Consider the following 17,340-nt stretch of genomic DNA (forward strand, 5'->3'; position numbering starts at 1 on the left):
CTTACAGTACAGACTGGCTGAACAGCAAAAGGGGTTCCCAGTGGGAGGCTGTGGATCTTCCTGCCTTAGATGTTATGAACAAACCATGCAAGTACTGCTTTCAGTTTCTGGAATACAGCTCAGGCTGGGGGATGGATTCAGTGATTTCCAAGGCCTGCTCCAAATCTCTGTTTTCATGCTCCCAAGCACCTGCCACTGAATGGTTTTCACCTGGGATGCAAAGACCTTTGTGCTGAGAACATGTACTCACAGATTTGGTAGCTGAACAGGCATTTGAGCACACCCCCATCCCTCAGGCATTTAATGTCACCATCTGAACTGATTATAATCTGCAGGACACATGGCCGTACCAGCTTCAGCCTGGGCAGGAAGCAGGCAGCCCCTCACAGTGCAGGTCTGCACCATCAAAAGTCCAGGGCTGGCCTCTGCAGCATCTGAGCTCAGAAAGGAGCAGTCAGAAATCCTGGCTCCTGCCTGGCTACATGCCAGACTTTTAACCCAGGCTTTCACAACCAGAGAATGGAGATCTTTTAGAAGAGGACTGCATAGAAACAGCTCTTGTTCAACTGATTTTTTTAATATAAAAAGCTTTTATTTTGTTGGGAATTAAATTAACTCCTCACACTTGTGCTTTGCACTGAATCAAAAAAAGAAAACCCGAACAAAAAACAAACAACCCCAAACAAAGTTCAAAACCAGCATATAAAACATAATAGCTAGTCAGATAGGAATACCATAAGGCACACATTCAAGTAACTAGTGTAACAAGTATCCTTGGGTGTGGAGGAGAGTGAGCACTCACACAAATTTGCAGCACAGGTTCAGTTCCTTTCCCTCACATTTAAAACCACGGGCTCACCGCAGCCCTATGTTCCTGTGTCTGAGTCCAGGCTTGGAAGAGTTAAATGGTCCTACCCTTGGCAATGTTCTGCCAGTTTTATCAACATATTATTGTGGGAGAAAACAACTGCAGAATGAAGGTGCTGCTGTACTACCAGGACAGTTGCTCTGTGACTCCACTGTGTCAGTCCATCTGCTACTAAGCTAAAACAATGCTCATGTGCCAGTCCCAGCTCACCTGAGAGATCTCCAGGTGTACAGAAGACACCATCCAATTATCAGCTTGTGAGTATCTGTATTCACAAAATGCCTGTGTGAGTATCTGTAGTCACAAAGTCTCCTCCTTATACTTACCCTGCAAGTTTTAACAAAGGTTTATTTCTTTATTAAATTCACAATTGTTTTTAAACAAATGCCTCCCCTGCAATGGAGCAATTTTTTTCCGTCATTCATGCAGTAGGAGCTTCTAAAGGCCACAGAGACCACAGAAAACTGAGCTCAGTAATGTGAAAATTTCAACAATAGTGTTGCCTATTTTAAAATAACATTTGGAGAAACATTTCTGTACGAAAACTGCTGTAAAACAGCAGTTTAAAATGTCATCTGCGTAAATTACTTCATCCTTTATGCTTCTTTCTCCAACCAGACACCTGCAACACACAAACCTTAGTGCAGAGTGGGAAGCTCCGAACAAAAGCCACCAAGACAAGACAGCCTCACCACTGAGGCAGAAGAGTTTCATGCTAGAGGAGCATTTCTCATGCACTGTGTAGAGTGTAACAGCCTCTGTGATCCTTTTATTTATACAGGAGCTGGGCATTTTAAGGTTCTTTATTCTGATTATGCATTTTACTGAATGCTGCGAGACTATTTTTATCTGTTTCATTACTCTCTGTTCTCAAGGCATTTGCTTAGGCTTTTGGTTACATGTACCTTAAACTGCTAAATTATCTACTCTATTATGGAACATACTGCAGAGTTCATTTTGGTTTTAAAAGCCCCTTAGTTTTGTCTATCAGTGCTGTCAGACTACAAAATATTAAATTATAAAAAAAGGCTGATATACACAATCCAATATCCATGAGGATATTTGGTTTTGCACCACAGGTTGAAGGAAATGTTAAAGGTCAAGGAAGTAGAAAAACAAATCCAAAAAGCTTCAAAAACAAGCCAGTTCTAGTTTGGATTTTCCTTTTTAAAAGATATAATGCTCTAATAAAGGTAGTTTAAGGAAGGTCATACACATGACCAGCATCTGCAGTAGGTCACTTCCTTATTCTCCCACTCCCTCACAAAAATATATATACATATATTTATATTTATAGAAATGAAATGGTTTCAGATCCTTATTTTGCAGACACGAGTCATACATTTAGAAGGCAGCAGGACACTAGCACTCTGTTTCTTTGCTGTCCACCCGGTTCTGGCGCTGTAGTTTGAAGGATGAAGCTTTCTCACTCCTAATGACAGGATGGTCTGTCAAGTCCTCAAAGGATTTGGCGGCAGAGCTGCTGTTTGGGAAAGGGTCCTTCTCAAAGGCATCCTCGTCGATGTGCGAGTCGGTGCTGGGGTCCTCCTGGATAGTGTCCATCCTTTGGTGGTCCTGCTTGGGCGGCGCGGGCGCGGGCGTCAGCGGCTGCAGCGGCTGGTGCCGGCTCGTGGCCGGCGCCGCGGGGAACGGCTTGATGATGCGAACAGAGGCAGAGTCCAGGCTGCTGAGCATCTCCACGTTCTGCAAGACACAAGTGGCCACGTCACTGGCAAAAGCAACCAGCATCTAGTCCAGGGTTCGGTTTTTGCAGCATTTTTCAAAGGGAGGAGGCACGTTCAGAGGAGCAGCTGCACTCCTGTTAGAACAGCTTAAAGGCTGCCATGTCCTCTGTGCCATCCCTAAAGGCAGAAAGGCTGTTCTGTCTCTGCTTCCTCCTCCTCTGTATAAAGCACCACAGGTGAGAGCCTTACTGGGAAGAGCTGCTGAGTCGGCCCTTCCTTCCTGGGGCCCAAACTGCTTTGGCAAAGCCTAGGACTGGAAATGCAGGGTCAAGCCACATGGCACAGAGCTCAGTGTAGGGCAACAGTCCAAGGTACAGCTTATTCCAGGAGAGTTCATGGTTTCATGTACAAGAACTTCACTGAACACAGGGTCAAACACTGCAGGGATTAGTGTCATCGTAACTCAACCCAGATTAAGTTCAAGTCCATTGATGTCTGCTACTATTTCAGCATGGTTGGGAAAATATCCAGAGATTTCTAATCATAAAAATTCCCCAAGGACCTCAGCAAATGCTAATACTGGGAAGAAAGAGATTTTTACCTGCTACCATTTCCCAACTCTCCATCCTCAGCAGATTCAAAAGACACAAAATTTGTTTGTTAAACTGTTGTTGGTGCAAGGAGACCATTGGCTATACCTTTGCTCTCTCTCCTGCCTCTGGGATTTTCTCAACTGAATGCAGGTAAGAAGCACTAAGATAACTTTTCTCATGTCACAGCTATGGGGCACTCAAACTAAGATCACCCTCAGTTCTGTCACAGTAGATGACAGAGGCACTCTGCCTCAGTAGTCTCCAGCTTCAGTATGCTTCTTCCAATGGTTGTACAAGGAAGAGCTCTGCAAGGCTTTTTTCCCCCTCCCCTAACAGAACAACTTTTCCTTAATATTTTACTTCTTAATAGGAACTGGATTGTCAAAGCACAGGAAAGGATATTGAAAACTCTTATGTCACAAGGTGCCCTGTGCTGGACTGTAATTAAAATTTATCTTGGCACTTTTTTGCTCTTCCCCTCTCCCAGCTCATTATCTGCAAGGTGAGAAGTGCCATTGATGTGACACTTGAGCAACTGGAAGGCTGTAGCACATCTGGCTGCTAGAAGCCACCTCCTGCAAACAGCCATTCTGCAGCAAAGACACTGCATTTTGCAGAGATTTTTGAGCCTCATGCTTCAGTGACTCCACTTGGCTGGGAACAAGCAGCCTGTGGCTGGTGCTGCGGAGTGCCCTGTGCCGAGGGGATGCCAGACACGGGTGAAGCCGTGCTCTGCGGGGCAGAGTGGCTTCCTGCCCCTCTCTGCTGCACCAGAGGGGCTCTGCCAACAAGGCTCAGCTCTTACAGGAAGGAAGAATCAGACCCTGCCACGCTGCAGTGCTTGGTAAGAGTGAACAGAGGCTTGTTCAGCTTCCCCTCTCATGGATTCACCCCTCTGCAGCATGGGGCTCTCTCTTACTACTCTTTTGGTAAATATTCTGCAGACACCTGAGGTTAGGTTTTCCAATACTAACAATTCAGACTTAGACAACAACTTACACTCGGGCAAAACAGGGACTTTGTGTTCTCCTCATACTGCTTGTCCAACTTCTTGTCCTATTGAAAAACACACAACAAAATAAGAAATTTAATTTCCCTATAGCAAAGACTCCTTTTTCCTGCAGGGACTCAGCACTTTGTGGGACTCCCCTACTTCCCTTCCCCTACTTCCCATGCATCCCAGGAGTGCCTGTGGGCACAGCACCCCTTTGCTCTAGGCCCACACTGCTGTCAGCAGCACACCACATATCCACACTCCCAGTGGCCATGAGCTCACTGACTCTCTACCCATCCACCCAAGATCAACTAAGATCACTTCCCACTCTGGGTCTTCTCTCAAAATGTGGGTATCATTTTTTCACAGAGCTTTAGAAGACTTTGTTTTTAATGATAAAAATAACAAAATTACACTTGGGTGGAACTCAGAAGGCAGAGAAAGAAAATCTGCCTGGGAAAGAATGGGAAAGGCTCCAGGGAATAGTCATGGGAGCACTGGGTCTGCCAGAGCCTGGCAGAGTTTAGCAAGAGTTTTGCCTACTGAAGGAACAGTAAGCCTTGCATATGCTGGATTTTCCCCCAGGGTTTGCTAAAAGCTTCCCATCATTTCTCCCACAGCCATCTGCCACGACTCTTATGAAGGGTGTTCTCACAGCAAAATCCAGCAGAGCAGTCATCTCAAAGAAAGCTTACTCACCACACAGTGCACAAGGATGCTGAGAGGAATCCAGAACAGTAAGGAGAAGACAAGCACAGAGCCCACTATATTATCCGCTAGGAACTTCCCTGTGAAACCAGTTCAAATCTGTCAGTTACCCACCAAATACTGTTTCATGAACACACACATCTATCCCCCCTTCTGCAGCCACTGTTCAGGCAACTGAAGCCTCAGAATTGCTTAGAGAAACACAGGCTGCCTACTTTGGAGTAGGCAAAGATAAAATTACACAATTGTAAAAAATTGTATCCAGTGTGTTAACGATAACATGTTTTTCTCTGTTGTTCTCTGAAGAGAAATGCTGAGGCTGAAATACTGAATATGGGTTGTTTTGGAACAGCCTATACTGAGCCAGCCAAGCTGCCCCTCTCACTTATACAAGACACGCTGCGAGTCCATTACCAAATTCTGATGTAACAGTCATGTGATCTCTACCTGCCTCCACAAACAAAATATTTGGATGTCAAAGATTCAAAACCTGCCTTTATCCAAGTAGGCTAACAGTTTTATCAGTTACCTCATAAACAATTTTTTGTCCCTGAAACTTGAGATTGAAAGCTGCAGCTCAGATAATTGCACTGTGCAGGCACAGTGGTGCCATGAGCACACACAGTTAGGGCTCATGACAGCTTAACCACGAGTTTTGCCTGGTGCCAGGAACACAGAGCAAGGCACTAGGGGTGACACCTGGGGTGAGGTGACACCTGCTTGGGTTGCACAGCTGGGATCAAGACCAAGGAGGCCCACTCCATCACAGGGAGTGACTCTGCACAGGCACAGCTTGAGGTGTGTGACCTCTGGCTTTCTTAAATGACAGAGAAAGAAGTGTTCCCCTCCCTTTCTGTTGACATTTAAATCCCACTGAGAGGCCCACTTTATACCCTGCTGAATCTACCTGACCTCTAAAGAGACTGACTGTTATTTCCTTTTCTCTAATTGACCTAGTTCTTGGTATTCAGACAAGAAGCTATCATCCCTTTCACAAGCTTGGAAGATGCCTAGAAAAAAAATGGAGTACAAAAATACAAAACAATCTCCTATCCTTTCAGCTTTAAAAGATGAGATCAGTAGTGTCAGACTTCAGGCAAAAATATACTTTGATATATCAGAAGCACAGCTGTGCCACCCTTGCACACAGTGATTAAATCCAGGCAGCTAACTCCCCCCGAGGCTTCAGAGGTTCATGAACTCAAAAATCCCCAAAGGATATGGTTATGTATCTTACCAAAAGTATTGATGCTGAGTTGGTCTATAAAATCCCAAAACCGTTCAATCACATCCTGTACTTGCTTCTCGCATTTGCCCTGCAAAAGTAACAAAATAATCTTATGCTACCCAAGAATTAAGTACTGCCTTCTTGGAGAGGGAGGTACAATGATAGTAATGAAATGAGAACTACATACACAGCATGACTTCACTTACATTCTGAATACAGAATTACACTCATGCCCGATAGCAGCAGTCCACTTTTACTGCCTTTATTTTTATCAAGCCAGTTTCAATTCAACTGTGGTCTGAATCAGATAATTCTTTTGTTCGAAACGTGCAAAATCCACTCCACCTTTGGCCCATGTTAGGGGACATAAAACTGATGTTTTTGGAGAGATTTAAACATTGGAAGCCTCAGTTCCCATTATCCACAAAGAAGGCTGCAGCTCTCAGGAGCCCAAGTTTACAGACAAACTCACTCTCAGATTTGGTTGTCCTGGTTTAATGCAGTAGAACCTTGATCTTCCAGTTCTGCCAGCAGAAGGACTGGGGCATGCCCTCCCAAATTAACTTCTGCTGACACCCAGTTTAGCTCCAGGCACTGGGGTCTGCAGGTGTCCGTGCAGCTGTACCATAGAAAAGGCCACTGAATGCCAGTAACCTACCAGTCTCCCTGCCACAGGCTCACTGCCCCCTTCAGATACTGCTGGCTGGATTTTCATGGGATTGCTCTCTGACCTGAATAAAAACTAATTGGGCTAACAGGAACAACTGAAAAGGCAAGCGCTGCAAACCCAACCAAGCTTACAGCAGCACTCAGTCTCCTCCTTTGTGCAGGGTGCCAGGCTGCTGAGCTGTGCAGGGTCCCTGGCTGAGCTGTGGGGAGCAGCAGAGGGGGTAATGAGCAGCTCCAGAAGGTAATAGCTTCCACTTGCATAGGTCTCTGCAGAAACTCCAACACCCACAGCCTCCAACACTCTTTAATATTTACCCCATGAAGAGTTACTTAAAACCCATTACCCTGCTCAAGCTTTGGCTTCTCTTCCCCAGCACAGTCCTCCTCCCTGAGGACTCAGACCCTGAGCAGAGCAGAGCTGGGCACACTTACATTTGTGTCACAGAACCCCACAGTGCAAGGCTTGCCCTTGCGCAGGAACAGGAACTGGTCGTTGGCATCCACGTATGGTGTGCACCTGTCCTGCTCGTCCCGGCAGCACACCTTGCAGGAATTATCTGTTTCTGAAATAAAGCAGCAAACTCATTCCTTGGAAGCACAAAGCAACCCACAACCCCTGTGTCTCCTGGCTGAGCATAGTCCTGACCAGCTTCCCCACAGGGAAAGCAGGACCAAGCCACCCAATTTTGGGCATTCTGACAATCAAGCCTAAAACTCAATCACATGCCCTGTGGAACATATTAAGGGGTACAGTGGGACCAAGTTCTCCAAGCTGATACCCCAAAACTGTATGAATCAACAGAACAATGAAGAGGTTCCAAGCAGATCCAAAAAGACAAATTTAAATATTTCTTGGGCTCTGAGTCCTCGAGGCACCTGCCTCCTCAGCTGTGCCCTCCATCTTAAACGGTGGGGCTCACAGCAGTTCCTTGTGTTGCCCCTGTGAAGTTTTCATCCTACTCCCAGCTGCTTTCCCACATTTAGGGGATAATATGGACAGCAAAGGAGCAGGAAAAGTCACTGGCAGAAGTATATGGCAGGGAGGTTAGCAGGGGAATTAAGTTGGGGATTCTATATTCTCAAGGCACTTTAATCTCTTTGAAATCTTTATTTAATCCCTTGCTGGAGGCCACTGCTCCTCTGCCAGATGCTAGATCCAGAGGTTGCTTGGAATCTCCTTACAATCCCTTCTTGTCCATCTGTGGTAGAGCTGGAAAGTAGGAGAGTGTCCTCTCCTTTAGCTGGAGTGTCAGAGCCTAAGTCTCATCTTAATATCTTCAACCCAAACCACCAGAAGACGGGAGGACATTCACATTCCCTTTTTAAACAGAGAACAGCTGACAAAACCCAACAGTTCAAACTTTTCCAGAAACCACAAACTCAGCCCTCCAAGAGGCCAGCCCACAGTGAGGGCAGCACTCTCCAAGGAACAGAGACGAAATAGAAATTTCAGTCCCCGTCCCGTTTCAGTTCAGTCTGTGTCACCCACCATTGCATGCACACGACCGCAGGTTCTTCTCCCTCTCGCAGAAAGGGACGCACTCGCCATCCTTGCACTTCCCCATGTCCACGCACACCGTGTCATCCGGAGCGTTCCCTGGAGGGGGACACTCGCTGCTGTTCCCTGCAGATGGAAGTCAGCAGAGTGGGAGGACTGGGTTAGAGCAAAGGGCAGAGAACCTAAGTGTGCAGAAAGAAGGAAAATAATGGGAATACAGACTTATCCCAGGAAAATCCCAATAGCTTGTTCTTGGCTTTCAACTGCAGGCTGCCTGCCAGCTGCTCTGAGAGGCAGCAGAAGCTCTGGAGGCTTTCAACAGCTCGGGCATTGTGGCACTGGCAACCAAGCAGTAGGTGCAGACCCTGGAGCCCCCCTTGGCAATGCACACACTGACTTGACTCCCTGTCTCCAAGAAAGACTATGAGGAGGAATTAAACAAGTGGGGAAATGAAGCAGAGCTGCAGTAATTCCACCTTTTCTATGCAAAATTCATTCTTGTTCCCTCCCAGGGACACACTCTGTTTTGCTTTTTTTTTTTTTTTTTTTTTCTTTTTTCTTTAAGGGAAAGAAACAATTTTTAAAAAAAAAAAATCAACCTTTTTTATGTTCTTCTGGGCAATAAATCACAAAGTGACTCTTCAACTACAATGAAACTCATTATAGGAGCATATTGTGATGCTTAACTGGTCTCTAAAATTACATGTACCGGATGACTAAAGGGCACTAGTCTGAAAGTGGGCTGAACAGGACACTGAGCCTGAAGCACTTGGCTAGCTGACATACAGGGGACAGAACCACATCCTACCAGTGCAAAAAGACTCTCCTTTACAAGTAGCATTTATGGCTTCCTGGCATTTCTTTTGTGCACTTTCAAACTGGCAGCCTTTACAGCAAGGACTGTTTCGGTCACTGGGGAAAGATCAAAATTAAATAAATAAACATTAAGCAATTTTTAAAAAATAAGTACAAGCGTGACAAAGCCAGAGAAAAAAAGATGTTTAGGAAATAAAAAGCTACTACTTGGAGACTGACTCATTGATTCAACCCTTGTCCTCTCTGCCCCCTCCCACAACCACCTTTCTACATACATACTCACTCTTCATGTACTGAAGGTCAAATCACATAGAAAGTACAATATATTGAGAGACAACAGAGGGACCCTTGTATTTATTCAAGGCACTTGGATCATCCTCTTGTAACTTGCTCTGCAAATTAGGACAAGATCTTTCACCCTTTCCTTCCCCAAACATTTCTCCCCCTTCTGTTTGTCCTGAAGGTTTCCTACTTTGTATTCTGCATTGTCTTTACTTTCATTTTCTCACCTAATACAAGAAGGCCCTTAGTAAAAAAACATTCATTAAAACGCATGGATTTTCTTGCTAAACAACAGGAATTGCACAAGCTCTCTGATGTTACGTGGTGTAGAGCTGAACTATGAAAAAAAAATTGGACTCTGCATTGCAACAAGGCCATGAACACCCCAAAACGCAACAACAGAAATAGGAGTCATTTAGTGCAGTCACCGTGTTGTCTGCTCAAACACATTTTGCAGCAGTCTGGAATTACCAGTATGTACCAGTGTAAAAAGCCACCTTCCAATACAAACAAAACTTGTATTTGCACAGAAAGTGTGCACAGGAAATTTTTTAATGCCTTTTGATTGCGTAAGTTTGCTTAATAATAATGGTAGTAATAACAATGACAAGACAATAATAATTTGCAAGCCTGTGGCTCTTGACACTTCTCAGGAAAACAGAATGCTATAAAAATTAATGGATGCACACAGAAGCCTTTCATGAAATCTTTCACTGTTGTGAGCTCACACATTCAGCCTTAAAGCCAGGAAAGGGGCCTGTGATACTGCAGGTGGCTTTAAGAGTTGTCAGCCCAACCCAACATTCTCTCCTATGTAAAGAGAAGCCGCAGCTCATTTCCCCTTACCTGCACTTGGCACCATCTTTCAGTTTACAGTCTGCAGAGCAGCAGGGATCAGCCAGCTGGTACAAGAGGCCAGGATCACATTCCTCGCCTTCATCCACTCTGGAGTTCCCACACACTTTGTTGTTGCGCTCTTTGAAGCACTCCTGGGCCTTGACCTCTATGGTCCTATGGATGGATTTTTTGCTGCAGCTTGAGAACATCTAGAGAGTCACAGGGGAAAAAAAGCAGCACTGAGTGTACCTTTCTGTCAACAACTGGCATCTAAGACAGCCACAGCCTCCCTATGTCTCTGAGCTCTGGCATCCCAGAAAGCAGTTATTCCCTTTGTACTGTCAGCTTGATACCTTGGAAAAAATTTAAGATGGGAAAGTAACAGCTGAGTCAGTAATAGACACTGCTGCACGCTGCAGGGACTCCCCCACGCAGTCTGGCTCAGAGGCAACTCCAGCTCTCCACGCTTCAGCAGCCCCAGGACAGGATGTGAAGCTGCAGCAAGAGGCACAGACTGCACTGCCTCTGGGCAGAGGGGCTGGGCACAGCCACAGGTCAGAGCACACTGCAGGCCAACCATCCCCTGCTCATCTGGGTTTCTCATCTGTAGAACAGGCACAATGCCAAGTCCACACTGCCAGGGCAAGCTTCCACCACAGCTGTGGCACCTGGCAGCCCCTCTCCAACAGCAGCTAGGAACCACCCCAACGCTGTGTGGTACTGAAGGTCTTGGATTTGACTCTTGCTGGGACTTGCTTGTAGCAGCATATGGCCACAGCTAATTACAAACAACTAATTAAAATGCACCTTGACATGCTATGAACTCCAGTGAAACCCAGACTCCAAAGATGAGCTTACCTTGCAGACAACCCAACTGCATGCAAATGTATTCTTATGGCTAATCCATTACATTCTGGTGGTTTGAAACTACAGGAATCATTAACTAAATAGATTTGCCATGCAAAGGATCACTGACCACAGCAGAAACTTTTGTGTCGATGCAAAACTAAACAACCATACCTTGTTGTTTTCATGATCCCCACTGACAGCAATAGGATACATTACATATTTCCCACCCTGGTCTTCAGTGGGGGCACACTCTGGCAGACTGTCAGGATCATGCTCTGCTCCAAAGTTATGTCCAAGTTCATGTGTTGTAACCAGGTCAGCCTCCTTTTTTGAACATGAAAAAAACAATTTTGGAAAAAATTAGTCTGACCACTAAAGGACAGAAGATCCCAGCTACTTCTAGGCCACCAGCAATACTAAAATACACTAAGACAATAGAGAATTTCCTATGAACATTTTTCTAGTTTTCTGGAGAAATGCAGGTAAATAAAATTGTGGTCCTTTTCAGAGTTAAGTTCAAAGACTAGATTTGAACATTAAATCACTGTTAAAGGCAAAATGCTGTCCTAGAATAGCAATTCAAATTTGTTTTCAAGGCAATGCAGATGCTTAAATATGAAAATTTGCTTCTATGTAGCTGGAAGGCATAAAAAGTTAAAAGAAAACCCAATCCATACAAACACCAGCTACTACAATTAGTCAATCTCTTGTTTAACATATCTTGCCATTAGAATTATTTCTTCTAAATGGACGATGACATTTGGAGTGCTGAATAAACTCCACTACTGCATGATTTCTAGGAAAGACACCTACAATTGTGGCCCAACAGAGATGGATTTCCAACATCATTTATGCAAGACACGCCTGCCTGTGCTGAGGATCCCAAACCGGCTCTGCTCGCTGCACACCTCCCATGGCGCCTTCCCCAGCAGATGGTGTCACGCTCACAAGGTGACAACCACAAATTAAACTCACACAGAAATAAAGATAACCACAAGGAGACTGGGCAGTTCTGGAGAGGAACTGTTGCTGCAGCTGCTGTGTGGGAACGGGAAGGACCAAGCGCTGCCATGAGCTGCCCTGTCTGTGTCTAAGCATGGCTAATGTGGGAGCCAGAGACCAGAGAGCTGCCCAGGCATCCCTCCTGGACTTCACTGTGTTTCATGTGAAGAAGAGTTTTAAGGAGGTTGTTTTGGTTTTGTTTTTTTTAAAGCAAAGTGGAAACCATGCAGCACCTTCCCTGTGAAACCAGTGTGACCCATCATCCCAAGCCCTAAGCTTGCCACTGGGAAGACAGAAAACTAAACCTCCTTTGTAATCTAAGGCACAGCTCCAGTCTGGAGATTGAACAAATGCAAATAGCATGGCAACAGCTATTGCTAGAGCTCTCTGTCAACATCCCTCTAACACAAAGCTTTACTGTCTTTTTTCCCTATCTTCTTGACAGTTTCTGTGCCAAGTTTTAGCCCACACATCAATTATAAATTCCTATTATAATCTTGCTTCAGAAAAGCACAATTGAGAAGCCAGCAAAAGCAAAATATGCCCAACTTCAAAGATTTAATAGAGGCAGACATAGGAACTGCTCTGGTGTCCTTACAAGTGAGACAAAGCTCACATTTAGGCTTTTGTGCATTTACTATCTCATAAAGTATGGAAAGAATACAGCAAGCATCAACTTACATTAAGCTTAGTATTAGCAGTAATAAGCCCGGTCTACTATACTGTTCTCTGCTCTAGTTACTCAGGACACAAAAATCAGGTGGACGAATTTCATAAAAAGGCTCAAACTAAACCTCCTACTTTGTCTGCTTTGTTCTGTTTGAGGGTTTGTTTTGTTAAGAGTTTTGTTGTTTGGGGATTTTTTGTTAAAACAAAACACATTTAAATTCATCTTTAGACATCAAAAACCTGTTTATATCTAGGAAACTACAGTTCCTATGAGACACTAGCTGTTTCTGTTCCTGTTTCACAGTGAGTTCAATTTTCAGTTCCATTCAGTCCTGTCTCCCCTTGTCAGCTACAACAAAAAAGATGATTTTTGTTTTATGATCTACATCCTTGTCCCCAGAGATCTCACTCAAATGGAAAGCCAGCAGCTCTTTTCTGAAAGAGCACAGGAGCTTGTCACAATCCCATGGCACACATCACCAGCACACACATATAAGGAGGATACTCTTCTACCTTTGTGAGGATGGTCTTCCCATAGTTCTTGGTGCTGGTCAAGCCACTGTTCAGATAGATATCCTTCTTTGCAATTTGACTGTAATAAGCTGAAAGAGTGAGAAATAAATTAAAATTGAGAAACATTTTTCCTGTGTTTCAGGGTACTTTTGGGAAGAGAGGAATACTTGTCCAGGGAAATGAACAGCTTTACAGTTTTATTGTTCTCACAGGCTCACTAATGAGACCCTGCCTCTTGCCAGTTTTTGGAGCTGGGAATCTTTCAAGCACAGCTCCAACAGCTCATGTATTGCAGTAAAGGCAAAACCAGCAGAAATTTCCAAGACAACAGCATCTGCCATTCCAGAACCGCTGCAGGATGTGCCCACACAAAGCAGCCCTTAGAACAGGGTTTTTTTCTATACAGCCTGCTCACACCAGATAGCTTAGTGACTTTGTTTAGTGACTTTTATCCTTCCCGCTTTTTCCAGCTCCAGCCAAAAAAAAAAACCAGCCATCCCTTCTATGTAAAAAAACGGCTCCTAGAGTATGTGCAAATAACACAACATACTCCATGCAAGTTGGAGGAAAGAATTAAACATGAATATCAAAAACTAGCTTCCAACCCACAACTGGGAGAGAAGAAAAAGAAGCCTTGCCTTTAGGACAAATGCCACCATGGCTGTTAGGTCTGGGAGAGCCAACGTAAGCCAGTCCAAGCGTTCCCATGTCAAAATCTTGATACGTGAAGAGATGAGCAAGGCACACATGAGCTGCTTTCTCTGCAATATCAAAGCTAAATTGCTTAAAAAAAAAAAAAGTCAAATCCCTGTTAGCTGACAGTGCTTGTTAGAAGTCTATAGATAATAACATTTATTTAACGTGCCAGACAAGTACCTCCTAGATCTGGTTAAGTCAGAAAACAGCAGCTGTTTTAGCTGTCCTGCAGAGCTGCAGGAAATTAAACTAATGCCCAAGTACACTGTACACATTCATTTACATAACTTGTCTATTCATTTTCCCTTTTCACAGGGAGGAAAAGCCAAGTACAATAACTTGATGAAGGTCACAAGGCAGCCAGTCTCAGGGCCAGACATATCAGGACTGCCTGACTCAGACCACATTAATAAGACTAATTGATGTCTGCTCTGTAATTATGCAAGGGAGCCCTTCACCAAGGGCTACAGGGCACAGCAGCTGGTTTGACTTTGTGTGACATCTACACATCATGCAGAGGGAGCAAAGGACTTTCACCCATTACTACAGAGCAGCCATATGAATGAGCAATTCTCTGTTAAGGGGCATGATTTTTCAAGGGTTACAACCTACCTCTAGCAGCATTTTCACATCCCAAGCATCTTTCTTATCATCTGGGTAACTTCTTGCCATATTATAATGTTTTTCTCCAGGTTTTACAGGATTTGGCTCATTGTGGATGATAATCTACATGTCAAAAAGGGCAACAACAAAGAACAGGAATTTTTGTCAATTTTATAGCTACAGAAAAAGTTTCAATGTAATTTTAAATATCTCAATAGATCTCTAAGGAGAAAAATTCAGTCTCAGAATGATTCTAATACTAACTTTCACACCTCTGCTAGTTAAATAGACCAACTAAATCATAACTATATTGTAAGTAACCCTTTTACAGGATAACATCAGAAGTTTTCACTGTAAAATTCTGCTCTGAGATGCCTTTTACTTTTAGAAAAACCCCAGACAAATACAACCAGTATAAATAACGGCAAATAATTTCAGAGCTCTACCTAACCAATATGTATGTTAAAGGACTGCCCCTTTCCCAGTAATCCAGAATTAGTCCATCATGTTTTCTACCCCCTCCCTGCCCAAGTAATGCTCCTTTTTTATGCCTGCAGATCTTTTCCCAGGAAAGGGGCAGCTGGCTTGTACCATTAGTCTCCATGTCCCCCATCACAGCTTTTGCAGTATGCTGAGCTAATGGAGTCCTCCTGTTTTTAATGCTGTTTTCCAGATTTCTGTGCACTAACTTCGAGACACCATCATAGAAACTGAAGTAACAACACTTCCTGTGTCCATATACAAGCCTCTACACTAGCATGATGTCTAAGGGAGTCATTAAAGGTCTTCAGGCAAGATTGTTTTCACCTGGGTTTCAGGTGAAACCCAGCAACAAACACTAGCAACAGATATTTGAAATAAATGCATGAGTATGTCTGAATGAAACAAATCTTGCACATATTCAGGTGAAAAACGCACATTTGAATCAGGAATAAATATGGAAAGATTCTCCCTGAAAACTCACACCTCAAACACTGCAACAAACTGAAAATGGACATTGTGTCATTAACACTGGCAGATCATTAACACTGGCAAGATGCTATTTCAGAGTGCTCCTGGCTGGAGTTAATAATGTAGGATTTTATTATTTTAGCTCTAACCCAGACAAAATAGTCAGAAACACTGCTGATTAAACCATGTTCCTTTAACTTGGAAGCCCTCTGCAGAGTCCAGTGAATACCTGCTCTATCTGTATGCCGTACCCATTGAAGGTTCCATCGTCCCAGGAAGTGTTTCGGTAGATGTCATCTACTCTGTCTATCAATTCAATCTGTGTGGAAGAGAAAACAAGTTATCCAAGTGAGCTTTCATGGAGCAAAAGACATTCAGAGAAACTGCTACACACTTACCTAGAAACAGTCACGTGAATTAAAACTGAACCTTGTGTAAGGTAACAAGACAAACTCCCTGGATCCAAGTACTGTTGGTTTTGGATCAGTATTATCCAATATACTTGAAAATTTTCCATCATAAAAAAGCTTTTCCATTTATCACTTTTGTTTGTGTAGTGGAATAGCAATAATATTAAGAACGAGACATTTTGGAAAACACTTTGTTCAAACACTAATTTCCCAGATTTCTTTGAGGGGAAGGGTGGAGGAGGGAGCTGCTTTTACTGCTTCGTTTCATCATGGTGCTGAACCAGTTTAACTGACCCCCCAGGCTTGCTTCCCTCACCCAGCCAAAAACCTATTGTTTTCCTCATTATGGTTCAGGCACAACGTTCCAGAAAGTCTCTTGTCAGTGCTCATAATCAATACCTCCCTTTTCAAGCCGTTCTCTTAAAAAACACCTTCTACTAAACCACCAAACTTGCTGAGAAATGACATTTAGAACCACTCAGTAATAGTTTATGCTTTAGTTTTCCAATCACTGTGTTGTTAACATTACCTATCTACCCAGGAAACACAACAGGGGTCAGCCTCAGCACATGTCAGATGCTGAGATAAGAGCACCTCTGCAAACACATCAAGTGAGTCCCCCTCACCTGGAGAATGCAAAAGCATTTCTGGGGACAGAAAGGTCAAAAAGCCAGCAAAAGTGGAACAGAATGATTAGCATTTCAAAGAGTAAAGCTCAGAAAGAGACTTTAGACAAACAACAGGCCTCCAAACCTGTTTTCATTTGTTTTGTCTCCAGAACCCAAACCCCCCTACTCTCCCCTTCTGCTGAAAGGCAGTGGGTAAGCCTTGCTCTGGTTCACAAAAACCTGTCAGATAGACAACCCCAGTGTTTCGGCTGGCTCACTCAGTAATTGGTACAACGATGAAGCCCTGCTTCCCTGAGGATGGCTGAACACCTGTCTGCTGATAAGAAGCAGTGAATTAATTCCCTTGTTTTGCTTTGCTGCTGGGAACAGCTTTTGCTATTAAACTGTTTCTATCTCAACCTAAAAGTTATCTCACCTTTACCCTTCTGATTGTCTCCCCATTCCATCTGGGAGGAGAGAGCAAGTGGCTGCCTGAGGCTGAGCTGCCTGCTGGGGTTAATCCACACCACCAGTGTACAACCAAACAAGTTGTTTACTGGGCCTGCTTCTAATTTATTGTTCTGGACAGAGAATCCTGAAAGAATTTGGCAAAGAAGATCTATATGAGATGCTTTAACTTCTCATTAAACATGCTAGACCTTTAAAGATGTTCAGATCATTTGCAGTGGATTTTAAAATCCAGGAGACGCTAGAGCTCTGACTGAGAAAAATAGAAGTTTCTGGGCAGAAAACAGCATAGTCAACAGAAGTATATGACAGGAAAGAATTTGCTTTTAAGTGAAATTTGAAGACTACTGAACTACATTAGCTTCATTATAGAGTATTTTTAAAGCATGATTT

General features: G+C 43.8%; 1 protein-coding gene across 2 annotated transcripts in view; it reads right to left on the reverse strand.

Annotated features, from left to right (window-relative positions):
- Positions 1 to 570: 570 nt before the first annotated feature.
- ADAM17 (ADAM metallopeptidase domain 17) overlaps positions 571 to 17,340 on the reverse strand; it is a 34,795-nt gene continuing 18,025 nt past the window's right edge. For both annotated transcript variants that reach the window (XM_053937111.1, XM_053937112.1), the window contains 13 exons: positions 15,691 to 15,780; positions 14,520 to 14,633; positions 13,850 to 13,994; positions 13,212 to 13,300; positions 11,199 to 11,351; positions 10,188 to 10,387; positions 9,052 to 9,155; positions 8,235 to 8,369; positions 7,178 to 7,308; positions 6,086 to 6,164; positions 4,840 to 4,928; positions 4,146 to 4,202; positions 571 to 2,572 (listed from right to left, as the gene is read on the reverse strand). In XM_053937111.1, coding sequence (XP_053793086.1) covers positions 2,231 to 2,572; positions 4,146 to 4,202; positions 4,840 to 4,928; positions 6,086 to 6,164; positions 7,178 to 7,308; positions 8,235 to 8,369; positions 9,052 to 9,155; positions 10,188 to 10,387; positions 11,199 to 11,351; positions 13,212 to 13,300; positions 13,850 to 13,994; positions 14,520 to 14,633; positions 15,691 to 15,780 — 1,728 coding nt within the window. In that variant the 3' untranslated portion in view covers positions 571 to 2,230. The remainder of the gene's footprint in view (positions 2,573 to 4,145; positions 4,203 to 4,839; positions 4,929 to 6,085; positions 6,165 to 7,177; positions 7,309 to 8,234; positions 8,370 to 9,051; positions 9,156 to 10,187; positions 10,388 to 11,198; positions 11,352 to 13,211; positions 13,301 to 13,849; positions 13,995 to 14,519; positions 14,634 to 15,690; positions 15,781 to 17,340) is intronic.

This window comes from Vidua chalybeata, chromosome 3 (assembly GCF_026979565.1).
Source record: "Vidua chalybeata isolate OUT-0048 chromosome 3, bVidCha1 merged haplotype, whole genome shotgun sequence".
NCBI lineage: Eukaryota > Metazoa > Chordata > Aves > Passeriformes > Viduidae > Vidua > Vidua chalybeata.